Here is a 12,854-nt window from a genome sequence, read left to right on the forward strand (position 1 = left end):
GATTACAGGATGCTCAGGACATGTACTCCACAGCACTAGTCTGTAGTAATGCTGTCATACCAAAACAAGGAAGGACTACCTAAAGTCAGCTGCTGGTCTTGCCCACTTGGTATATTGCACAAAGCTTCTACAGAACAGTCCTAGTTTTTTTTTTTTTTTTTTTTCCTCCTTCTACAACAGGCAATTCCCTGTTCCCCAACTCCCACCTCCAAGTAGTAATTTTCCCTTAAATACCAGGATTTTTGGCCAACAAGTCAGCCAGTTCAAAATAAGAGGCTAACAATACCCATTGAGAAGTAAATCCTATACATTGAGGAAGGCATAGTATGAAGCCTTTGTACGTTGGAGTTTTCTAAGCAAGGAAGGATTTGATTCATTCTGCATCTGTCGTCTCCCCCATACACACACATATATATGTATAAATATATACATGCACATATATGTATATGCTACATATGATATATACACACAGCAGCATTAACATGAAATACATGGTCAGCTACCTGGTCCATTCTGGAGTTCTGAGAGAGTGTTTCTTCAAATACATCACATATGCATCAGCTGGTTGCTTAAGTTGATTAGCAGGGGGCAGTTAAATTACTATGCTAATCCATGTATTCTCAGCACTGTTTCCTTGATATGGATATGTGTATATGCTTACTGGGAAGCCTTGATTAGTTCAAGCTTCAATGTGTCAAAGGCTCCAGATTCTTTCCAAAGAATAATTTTAGCTGTACTCACATCCCTAAAGTGTAGGAGCTGATTTGAAAAGGTACTTACCTCTACCATATGCTATTTTTCTTTAAACAATTTGCATTTCAAAGTGACTATGGCATTTATATTTGAATGAATATCAGTATGTTGCCAGAACTGGTCTCAAATGAGCAAAAAAGATGCTGGTCTCCCATTGAACAAAAGTGTTTTCATCTACCAAAGGGGCATCAAAGGAAGAGTTCCTCTTTCTAGCTCTGGAGAGCTTTATTAAAACTATCTTCTCTGATATTATAAAATACCCTGTTATGACTGAGCTTACAAAACGTTCAGACAATTAAGCTCTCCAAAACCCATCCAAATTAAGATTCAAGGCAATTTCCAGGTTTGGGCAACGTTTAACAGAAGTGCCTTTGAGAAAAGCGAGCACTCTCATACGAAGTCCAATTTATTTATCCATCTATTCAGCGTAAATAGCCTCAAACAGCAAAGAGCGAGTCAAGATAAGGAACTCAACCTAAAAGGAACTTAGCAGAGGAGCACGTGCATGCCTGTGTGTACATGTACATATCAAGAGGCTGATGGAAACAAACATACACTGGAGCCAAACTGTATAACTTGTTTTCCTATGCACAGAGGACTCTTTTGTGCACAGTTGCACTACTGTTTCAGCTTTACAAAACATGACTACAAAGGCAAAGTCAGACTACAGTAATTAAAATCATTCTGAAAATCACTCAAGATTTACATGAACACACAACCTTGAGAGCTGCTAGGTGCCAACCTAATCAAGAAACAGAGATGCTGTATGTTATTAAAAAAGAAATATATATACACACACACACACATATATATACATACACACACACAAAAAAAAATAAGGTTCATAATAAATATTCTCTTACATGTACTCAGTAATTGCTTTAACAAAAAACTAAACCAATCAGGTTTAGTGTTGTAATAAAACAGCACGGTGGACAACACTTCAGTGACTCCCCTTTTGCTGTATTTCAACTTCACCAAAATATTGCAGTGAATCATCACTGGGCAGCACAGGTTATTTTAATGGACACATCACTTTAAACTAAGCCTTCACCAACTCTGCCGCCCACTCATTACAAATGCAGAATGAATATAATTCACAACTGCACCATAAAAAGTGAGATATACAAGCGACTTAAATGGATGCAAGTTGTCTCAATTCACTGCTGCATACACACTTGTGTTTTCCCATCAACCCCAAAACAAATCATTTAGCTGCAGAAAGCTTTACTCAGAAGTTCAACTAATAGTATATGTTTATGAGACAAGCAGACAATGCAAGAGTTGTGAAGAACTATAAATTTTTTTTTTAACCATGAAGCAGCAGTGTAGGAGACTTGCAGTGAATGACTGCACAGGAGCAGAAAAGACCGAATTAGATGCACTACAGCCTATTGCTATGCTTTTGCTACAAAACACATTTTATTTGAACTCATCATGTTCACTACGAGTTTCTCTTCCAAAAAGAAATAAACCTCTTAAGGCCAGAGGGCTCAGCTCACCAGCTGTTAGAACTAATGAAAAATACATTAGAGTTGTGGGTCAGGAAATCCTGACTCCTGGTATCAGAGGGTTAATTGTTTCAAATCATGGTGGGTGAATTTATGTTGCAAGAATACTGCATATTCTTGAAATGCCCTCTAATTCAGGAAAAGGCACTGCCAAGTAGATTAGACTGGCAGTAGGTTTGCTGGTCTCTAACCATACCCAGCACCGTGCTCTGAAGTCTCTTCCAGCAGTACAGCGCAAGAAAGAGGTCGCTTTGTTAGCCGCAAATAGACAAAAAGCATTCCCTTGCCCCAACCTCAACTCCGTATTACCCTCATGAATTAATTCTCAGAGCTGTGCACAAGCTTTTTAATAGGCAAAACTTCCGTAAGAAGGAGCTGACCATTCAAGCAGTACTGCTTTCTGCCTTCACTGCCTTCCGTTCTGCCGATTAACACGAATGTTGGAACAGCTCCTGCTTAAGCTGAGAAAAATATGGGAATAGCTCTTCTGGGTTCCATCAGCTGCTTCCTCTGATCTCAGTGTCAGGCTTTTGCAGATGCATCTTCCCTTCCCTTGTCAACTCCAGAGCCGGTTCATGCCCAGCAATGCAATCTAGTCAAACAGCCACTTATTTGCCAGACAGCACCTTGCTTTTCCAACTGAGGCAAGTTGGTCAGGCTGGAAAAGGAAGGCGCTGCCCAGCTTTATGAACACTGTCAGGCCCCTTTGCAGGAAGGGCAGCTGTGGGACTAGAGACAGAGAGCTCCAGTTTCTACAGTGAGGTTCACGAAGGGCACGATTCATAGGGGAGAAACCTGTCTTCCTCCTGTTGAAGGACTGCTACGGATTCCGTTTCAATCTGACTGCAGGGTGCACATAGCACGCCATTCCTGCCTCGGCTTTAGCAAGGACCTAAAATAATTTGCGGTTACTTGTAGATGGAATGAGAAACGGCAAGATAACGGCACCTCTCAAACGCACGCTCATTGATTCCAGGATTGAGACTCTCCTTCAGTACGCTAACACTCATTTTCAATATTGTAGCAAACAACTTGCATGTGGGTTTTATTTCTTAAGTTTTTTCCAAAGCACTTATCTTCCAAATGTATCTCCTGAAGATAAGCAGCTATTTAAACAGAAAGACCTTCCATCTCGCAGCCTGACACTGCAGCCTCCGAGAGCTGAGCATGATTAGTAGCGTCAAAGCAAGAGGGGTCAATACTAATGAACAAACAAGGCAATGCCAAGAAACATCCTGGCAGTGAGGGAAACTGTGCTGGGAGTATAACGAGGACAGCTATTATTTTCAGAGCATGTCCAACCAACATAACAAATGTGGTGGAAAGTCAAGCCCTCAGAGAAGACATCTCTTCTAACAGAAAGTTAAACTCAAGATCTTCACCAAATGCTTTTGCTTAAGATTTCGTAGATTTTATTCTGTTAGGGTCAAAGAGTACTTCTGGGCAAGTTTTCCTGGGAAATTTCCAGCAGGTATAATACTCTTTTTGCAGTAGTTTTAATAAATGACAGTTTTGATAAATAAGGTATGTTCCACGTTCTGCGCAAACCTTGCTTCATGTTACCAGTTTCTTAGAAGATTGCAGATTTAAACCCTAGAAATGACTATTTTGCATTAGCAAAACGCATTACTTTTTATTATTGGCACTTGGTTGTGAATCCTGTTAACAACCACAAGTTTAACCTCGCAAAAATAACGCAAAAGGCACTAGTACAGAGGCATTACGGGGCCTGCATGTAAAGTGAAGCATGTGCAGGGGCCTCAGGTAAGGGTATAAAATGCTTCCTAATACTACCTGTGGAAATTATTAATACTGAAATTGCAAAGGGGCTGTGTGAGGGAGGCCTTACCAGTGCACTGGATGTACCTTGAAACCGGAGAAAATGAACCCAACTAACTCTGGAAGCCTTCAAGCTTCCCCAAACCCGGAGAGCTGCAACTAGGAGCCTCTTTGGGAAGCAGAGGGCGGGGAGGAGACTTCTGGTATTCCAGGATCTTCCAGACAAATTGGAACAAAGGAAGTTTTTTTGGTGAGAAAGAGACAATAGATATGAAGGCGATGTTACTACTACTATTTTTTTTTAATAGCTATTGCCACTGTAACAGCCGCAAAGCGAATGCATGTCTGCAGTGTGAGCAGTTTTGATAAACAGCCTCTGCGGGCCACACAACGGGGATAATGTATCCTTAAGTACTGTCAATGAGCTGCCATTCTGCACAGCCAATTACTTCTGTGCGTCTGTCACTCAAAGGAAAAATGACTGAGCCCATTAGATCAAACCTTTGTCACTGTTCCTAATGCACTCTTAGGCCTCATTAATCTGAGGGAGCAGCAACACAGCCGCCGGTGCCTCATTGCCTCCCCCACAACAGGCCCACGTGAATCTTCTCATCTCTCCCCCAAGTGCACCGCGTTAATCAAGCTCTCCTTATTACCCCGGTCCCTGTCACGGCGGAGAGCGCTCTCTCTCTTAAATGCTCTCATTATGGTCCATCTTTAGAGCCGGCTGAGTGGAAAGGGGGGAAAAAAAAAAGAAAAAAAAAGAGCCAGAGCGAAAGAAGAGGAAAAAGCAAGTCCGATCACATTAATATTCATGACAATAATTAGTATTCTAGGTCACTGAATATTCATGCTATTAGTTTGGTTTTTTATGGGTTTGCTGGATGTCCTGATTGCTGGAGTGTGGAGGAAAACAGCATGGCTGGGACTTCAGATGTCAACGACAACTTGATACTCAAAATGCATTTGTGAGTATTTCCCCCCATTCTTTTGGTAAATCAGCGCTGACTCTCCCGACGGCTTTAATATTTTAAAATCACTGGGTGGGGGGAAAAATGAACAAGCAATTCTGCAAAAGGTCTCAGCATTCAACTGGTTAGCACTGCAACGTGAGAGTATCAAATCTTGGCAAGGCAGCACTGGCCAGATAAGCCCGCGTGGAGATTTTAGTTGGGATACCGTGTGCCGAGGCACGAGACCCAGAGCGAAAGGGGCCCCACGCCATTAGCAAAAGGCTGCAGCTTGGCCACCATCCACCTTCAGCCCCAGAAAGGTTCAGGGTGCATTTCTAGCTGATCGTCGTTAGAGCACGGCACTATTTGCAGGAGCGGAGGAAGAATCACAGAGAAAGCAAGCTTTTACTAGAGGAAAGACTTCGACTGCCCTGAAAATGGGAGCAAACGAGTATTTAAGATAGAACAAACAAATCAAATATTTACTTCGTTAACACTATTATTTCCTCTACTCCCTTTTTCCCTGATACGAAAAAATGTGAGGTGGTACAGGTGAAAGTTGACCTCTCCCTCATTCTGCAGAAGACAAGCATCGGCAGGAAACAACTGGAAAGGGTGACCTTGTGGGATCCCCCTCTAGCGGGATGAACTGGAAATCTCCAGTACACTTAAAATCAGGCTTTTTTCCTTTAAAGGGTGCAAACTGACAACTTGTCCTTTTGCTCACGGTGGCTGTATATCACTGCACTAACAGCAAACCCAACTGAATGGAAAATTGACTTGGGTGATTAATGGCAAAAAAAAGTCACAAACTTGTGTTTGTGATCTGTACCAAAATGGTAAAACTCAGGCTCAAGTTAAGCCCAGAAAGCGTTTCTTGTTAGCTCCACTAGTACTACATTAGACTACACAATTCAGGCAAAAAACTGCCGACTTACATCCCTGAAGAAGCCTATCTGATAAAATCTCACATTGCCAGATGGGAGATTACGCACTGCTTATGTACAAAACCTCAGGATGCTCCATCACCTACAAACAAGGAGTTGAGAAGATGCAAGGATTTAAGATCCAACTGTGCAAATATTTACCAACACATCCAAGACCTACAGGCTTCGGAGTAATTGCCTGCAAGCTCTTGGTGTGCAATGTGCTTTTACGAATATCTAAGCCTGACCGTAACATCTCAATTCTCACGGTAAACCTCCACTTAAAAGGAGATTATTGTAGTATCTATGAAAAGATGGAATAATTTAGTACACTTTGGACTGGGACTTGACTTCACAATGCATCACCGTAAAGGAACGGCCCCAGCAAAGGTTTTACATCATCCTTCCTTCCAGCATGGGGTATGTCACACTTCAGAGGCTACTGGTTCTCTCCAGATCCAGCAATGAAATACTTGGCAGAAAACAGCTATACCAGTCTGACTTAAAAAAAAATAAAAAAAAAACATATAAAAAAAAGTTAATAATTTTGACTTTTTAAAAGGAACACCTAGGAGGCAGCCCTTTACAATCTAGCTTCATTCTAAGCGCTTCAGTGTAAAATAAGATTACTTAATGACCACAGCACAGATTTGATAGATGATCACAATTAATAACAGATAGAAAACTCACATTTGTAAGAACAGCATCTTCACATTTTTATAACATGTCTGAAATGTCACATGCAGTTAGTAGATAACAACCTTTAGCGTACTTAATGATGACTATGTAGCTATCACATTGTAGGATGCTTCCCAGACTGTACATTCACTATTGTAAGTAAATTTAATAGCCCCAAATTATTGAAATGAAGTGCTAATCAGGAAACAATTTGTCTCTACACCATAAGCTATTTTTAGATGTGAACTTTCTACATCAGTGACTCTTGCCGCAGCTCAAGCTCTGGGTTGTTTGTAGAGAAGAAGAAATAAATGACTCCTGGGAGAGACTTTAAGGAATACGGAGTTTACCTTTGGGTCACCAATTCAAACCTAACCCAAGCCGGCAGTAATTGAACCCCGGACCTGCTCCAAAGGCAGCGAGAATGGAGTCACCCTCTAAAGGGTGCAGAGAACAGGGCAGCGGCCCATTTACAGGTAGGTGTGCTGGCCTACCTGAGCGCTGGAACTCAACTGGTCGCAAAATTCCCCTCTCCAGAAGTACTTCCAGCTTAGAGCTGTCTGCGTTTATCCCGATACTTAAAAATGAGAAAGAGAGCCTTGCCCAGACAGGGTGAAGCGCCATGTAATGAGATAAATTTCAATGAGTTAGGAATGATGCATATTTGAACTCTTCCTTTTGCATGTGACACCTACGTCAAATAGACCCAATGGATAAAATTTCAACTTACTGCTTGGCTGTTATAAATCACATTACTGGACAACTGAGTATGCATCTCTTGAGTTTGTTACATCTCCATTATCAGTCTAGTTTCTCCTCCTATTCTTACTCTAAAATCACATATAGCAGTCAGGCCTGAGATTCAATAGTACGGTATTTAAAATACAAAACAAATTTGTAGGCTATTTTTCAAAGTTGAACATCCTCCCTACCCCACCACTTACTATTTAAAAGTCAACAAGGATAATGACTAAGAAAATTTCCTAAAGATAGCTTGAAGGATCTGTAAAGAATTTCCAAATGTCTTGTGCTATTTCATGCTCTTTTTTTGCACTCTTTTACAGTTGCAGTTTTGCCACTCATGAATTTTGGCAGCATGGGGAAAAACACCATGCAACTTCCTATAATATCAGGACACGCGAGGAAGCAGCAATACTATCATAGACACTTTGAGAAAGACCTTCACTGGCCTCAAGAAGGTGGGAGAAAGACTGAAGGTGTTTGATGCAACCATTACTTTCCATATGGAAGGACAGTTATGTCCTTTCCTTCCAGCACTGCAAGTTCTGAGCTCAGTTGAAGCAAACTTGGAGATACCACTAGCAATGATCACCTCATCTGAATTCAAGGGGGAGCCTGATGAAAACTACCCCCAAAGTCTCTCCTGCGAGGTGCTGCTGCTTCCATTCCCTCACTCCACAAGGTACTCCTTCAAATGGGTCCACGTGCCATCCCCAACACCGACGCCGAATGTTACTGATCCCTGCACATCTCCTTCTAAAGGTAACTCATGCATGAAGAGAAAGCATTTGGGCATTTTTCAGTGTCAAGCTATGACAGTGCTTCTCTTGCCAGTGGCAAGCATGTTTTTCATCACCCACTCCTCCAGGGACGAGAGGCTTTTACTCCGCCTTCCCACCAGACCAGCCAATGTGCTGGGATCTACCTAAAACACAAGAAATTTGACTAAGAAATAAAGTAGTAGTTATTTATCTGGCAGTCCTGGAGGGATGAACTTAAAATATGTCAGGTATATGCTCATTCAGCCAGACTGACTATAAATACACAGTTTGGGATTACATTTTAACCATTAGAGACATCAAATACCTATAATTATTGTTAAAGTTGGCACCCATACTCATATTTAAGGAGAATCTTATGAATAGCATTTTATAAAACATTGATCAGTTGGAACTTACAATACCATTTGCCATATTACCATTTTGAAAAGTTAAAAAAAAATGTTTTTGACATTTGAAGCAAAAATAAATGCAACCATTTCTAAGAATACAGTCAGTGGAAAACAGGTAATTTCATCAGAGAAACACTTGTAAACAAACTCAAAGTCCTGAAGCCCTTCAAACAATCAGACTGGCCTGAGCTATCACAGTGTATAAGCAAAGATGATGAATTCAATTTCCAGAGGCAATCTTAAATGTGACCTTTCTTAATTGACTACTGGTATTCCTCTCCTATCACAGCTTTTATGTATACAATTACATAATAGCAGAAGGAAAATTAGTCAGTGTCTGACCACATCAAACAATTAAATGAAGAACTGTCCTAATTTTTAAGCATGGAAAAATATCACTCTACTGCAGATACCCGGTCTACGATGGCAAAACACAAGAGGAATAAAGAACACCATGGTTCTAGGGAAGAGGTAATATCTTCACATACCTAAGAATAAAAATAGCAAGCGCTGATCCCTCCCGTCCTCGGTCCAGACCTCCTCCGTACAGCAGATCTGTGAAACCTTCCAGCAAAAAAGCAGTACCAGACAACTTCAGTCTTGTCCTCAATTTTAAAATGTCACTCAAGATGAAGACACCATTTTGCCTATACTAGCAACAGAGAAAAAGCTCCGAGACAGCAATGTGGATGGAACAAAGGATAATTTGCAAATATTTGCAGCTTCCTGACAGGTAGCTGCACAGATAAAAGTAGTGTAAAAAGTTTGGAAACGATGCAGCAAAACTACTTTGAGAAGGAAAAACCCTGAAGGAAATGGATCATGGCTGACAATGCATTAAATGTACCAATCTGAATTTCAGAAGCAATGGTTATTAGGAAAAATCTTGCATGAAATATAATCTTAGACAGCTGTGCATCCTACCTGACCTTTATCTCATACTAAAGCCTTAATCATCTCCCTGCCAGGTCTTCCGATACCCAAACTTGACATGACACAGCAGGTACTGACGCAGGGCTACGGTACAAGCTTGGCTGCTGCCATGTAGAGCGTAATACTATTTAGCCTGGGCCGTTTTTACCCACTTCCCCCTCCAAGTTGTAACCATGCTTTAGAACAGTAATGCTTCCAACCAGCAACAGGGGTAATTAATTAAGAGATCAATGCTTGCCTTATCTCTGGGAAGAAAGCCATGCAAAGACGAGCTGATCAAGGCACTTCTCTTACTTAAAGACAGACCACTGTAGTCTCCGAGCTTTGTGAGAGGGGAAATTAAAGTACTCTTCAAAGGGGGTAATGATTTAAAAATCAGGTTCAACTTTACTTGGATGCAGCCTTTGTATTAGGAGGGCATCAATTATTAAGTAAAAAAAATCAGTCACAGTAGATCTCTTGAGCAATGAGACATCAGCAACAGAAGTCTTCTACCATTTTGAAGCTACTTGCTAGAACAAGAGAAAGGACAGAAGGCCCGACTCTTTCTACTATCTTCTTCATAAAACACTATCTAAAAGCAGAACTGTTTTCCAAATCCAGCACTTCCAAATGTAATTGCCTTTTCTCTTGTAAAACAACTGCTGTATGATAAAACCTCAGGCTAGCCATGATACATCTATAGTGCCTAACCCTACTGCCAGGCATAGCCATCTACTGCACAGTTTCATGTAAAGAAAACATTACATATGAAGAGTCCTGAAATAAAATGAATATCACATATTCCATTAAAGTCCTACACAAGTGTATAGCAAAACATGGAAACTGCATGCTGTAAGTATTATATTAGTATGTAGCTGAGAATATGCGTCTTTCCCAAACTCACCCATCCACAGCAATCAAATAATTTTTGCCTGTTTCAGGGTGTCCAAATGTCTTATTTGAATGTATTATTACTGATTTATTGACTCAATTCAGCACTACTTTAAATTCTGGGATACGTTGGAAAACAAAAACACTCCCCCCCCCCCCCATCTAAATTAAATGGCAAAATGGAAAAAACAAATCAACCATGAATAATTGTCTCCTATGAACTCTTCCAGTGACAATGCCAGCTCTGTGCCTCTCAAGGGGTAGGTTACAACTTGAAAAAAGCTTCAGACATTTCAGGGCCCCAGCCAAACTAAAACAACATGCCACAGAAGAACTGTTCCTCTGCAGGGATGCTGCTCAATAGCACCACTTTTTTTTTTTTTTGAAAATATTTGTCTCACTCAACAGCATCTGATATTGGAAAGAAAATTCTTCTCTTTCTTTCCTTAACATGGCACAACACACATCGTGAAAAATACAAGGAATTACATCTTGACTTGAAGCATACAATAATTGTTACTACACAAGAGAAGACAGTTGAAAAACACGGTCACTGAGTTACTTCTTACGGCTACTCATACGGTTTTATACTATTCCTGCCTGGGTAGTGTCTACTGTACAGGAACAAAAGTGTGTTTGGATGGTTTTGTCAGCTTCTGCTGGAGATGTCTATATTAATCATAACCAGAAAAGGCACTAAGTGATTTATGGATGTCATCCCAAATATGCTGACAGAACTCCCATACCAACCCTATACAATCACGAGCTGTGTGTTTTACAAGATAAATTGTCTTAAATGTTTTTCTTAATGCAATTTTTTAAATCCATTTAGCTGTATGGACAAGTACTTCAGTGAACAATAAACTTCATGGTTTAGATCTCACAAAGAGCTATAAACTACCTCCATAAATGAACCAAAATAGCTTTCTACAGAAGAATCTTGCTGCTGTAAAGTCAAAATTACGCATCACTGTGAAGCTGAAACCAAGTACTGTGGATTTCAACAGCAACCCACAAACAGCCCCTTCAAATGTTACATCTCCTGTTTTCCTAAAGTAGTGAACCTCACAAAAGTGAGGTTCACTAAGTGAGAGAAGCATCAATTGTTCACAAATGCTAACGTCCATCAAATTATGCTGTACTTTTTTTTATGCGGTAATAAATGTAATAGATAGATATTGAAAGGTATGCAGAGATTAAAAATCTCTCACGGAAGACAGATCACTACTCAGAGAGGGCTTGAACATTTACATATCAATGCCTGTTTTGATTTGTATAAGTATTCCTAGATATCATTCCCATCCTAGTGGTACATGCAAATCCGTATGTACACGCTGGGAAATGCAGTCCTTCCTTCTTTTGTCTAATACGGCATTGTCTTACCTGAATTCGGCGAGATGTGTAAACTGCTCATGTCCTTGGAGAGGCCATTTGTTTTGGGACTAGAAATGGGTGCGCAAGCTGATGTAGCTCGGGGTGGCCTCTTTCCCGGGACTTTCACAGTGGTTCTCAGCAAGTCGATTTCTTTCCCATGAACATTCTGCATATAGTCCTGGCAGGAGGAAAACAAACAAACAAACAAACAAAAAACAGTATCAAACAAGCAGTTCTGCAAGCAGAATAACTAAGGGAGCTTGGTTTCCAGAGACTTGCATCCAACATCATCTGCCACCACCCACCACGATAACTGCACTTCCCCCTTCCTTCCACGCGCCAGGTAATCCCATCCGCACTTTTTACGATGAATACACCACAAAGCCTTTAGCTCTCTACTACATCCTCCCATCACCAGCTGGGTGAGAGACAACTCATGCTGAGGCTGGTTTTGAGCCATATGTGCAATTTTACCAGCTAGTAGGTCCAACTAAGTAAAAGGATGAGACATTATCCACTAGTCTCCACCTGTGGGCTTACTTGGATCCCTCTTCAGCTAGTTTTGAGCATTTATCTCTCCCTTTCTTTATCAAATATGGCTGAAATTAGCTAACAAGCTTAAAAGCTAAAAGAGGGCCTGACTGGTAAGGTTGCTATGATTATGATACTGTTTCTTTGGAATATCATCCCTCCTCCACAAAAAACTGTAGGGCGACCATTGAAAACGCAACCCTGGAACACAGCAGAAGAGATGCTTCTAATAGAGACTGTGAATCTTTAAGCTACTATACAAGACACCAAGGTACACATCCCCTGGAACACACTATTGCTGTTACTTGTGCTACAGGAAAAAAAATAGGAATTTCAAGCTGCGACAACTATGAGGACAACCAAAGAAAAAGAGAGCCTAGCTAAAGAGAAGAAATGCAGGCTAGGCTGCACAGCATCACAAAATAAAGGATGAGAAGGGGGTAAGAACGCAGGTACAATGGTTTCATAGTATATGTATCCCACAAGGAAACCAGCTATTTTAACTAAAGACCAGGAAGAGAAATAGGTATAAGTTCGTGAGTATGTTGAGGCCGGAAACCAGGGGAATTGTAATTCCTTCAAAGATAGACCTTGATAAGTTTATAGAGGCCTGTGTGATGCTGCGAATGCC

At 40.8% G+C, this 12,854-nt stretch overlaps 1 protein-coding gene across 5 annotated transcripts in view; it reads right to left on the reverse strand.

Annotated features, from left to right (window-relative positions):
• The window catches only part of AGAP1 (ArfGAP with GTPase domain, ankyrin repeat and PH domain 1), a 375,973-nt gene that overhangs the window by 109,929 nt on the left and 253,190 nt on the right, over nucleotides 1–12,854 (reverse strand). For all 5 annotated transcript variants that reach the window (XM_062578166.1, XM_062578164.1, XM_062578163.1 and 2 more), the window contains one exon: nucleotides 11,702–11,870. In XM_062578166.1, coding sequence (XP_062434150.1) covers nucleotides 11,702–11,870 — 169 coding nt within the window. The remainder of the gene's footprint in view (nucleotides 1–11,701; nucleotides 11,871–12,854) is intronic.

This window comes from Rhea pennata, chromosome 6 (genome assembly GCF_028389875.1).
Source record: "Rhea pennata isolate bPtePen1 chromosome 6, bPtePen1.pri, whole genome shotgun sequence".
Lineage (NCBI taxonomy): Eukaryota > Metazoa > Chordata > Aves > Rheiformes > Rheidae > Rhea > Rhea pennata.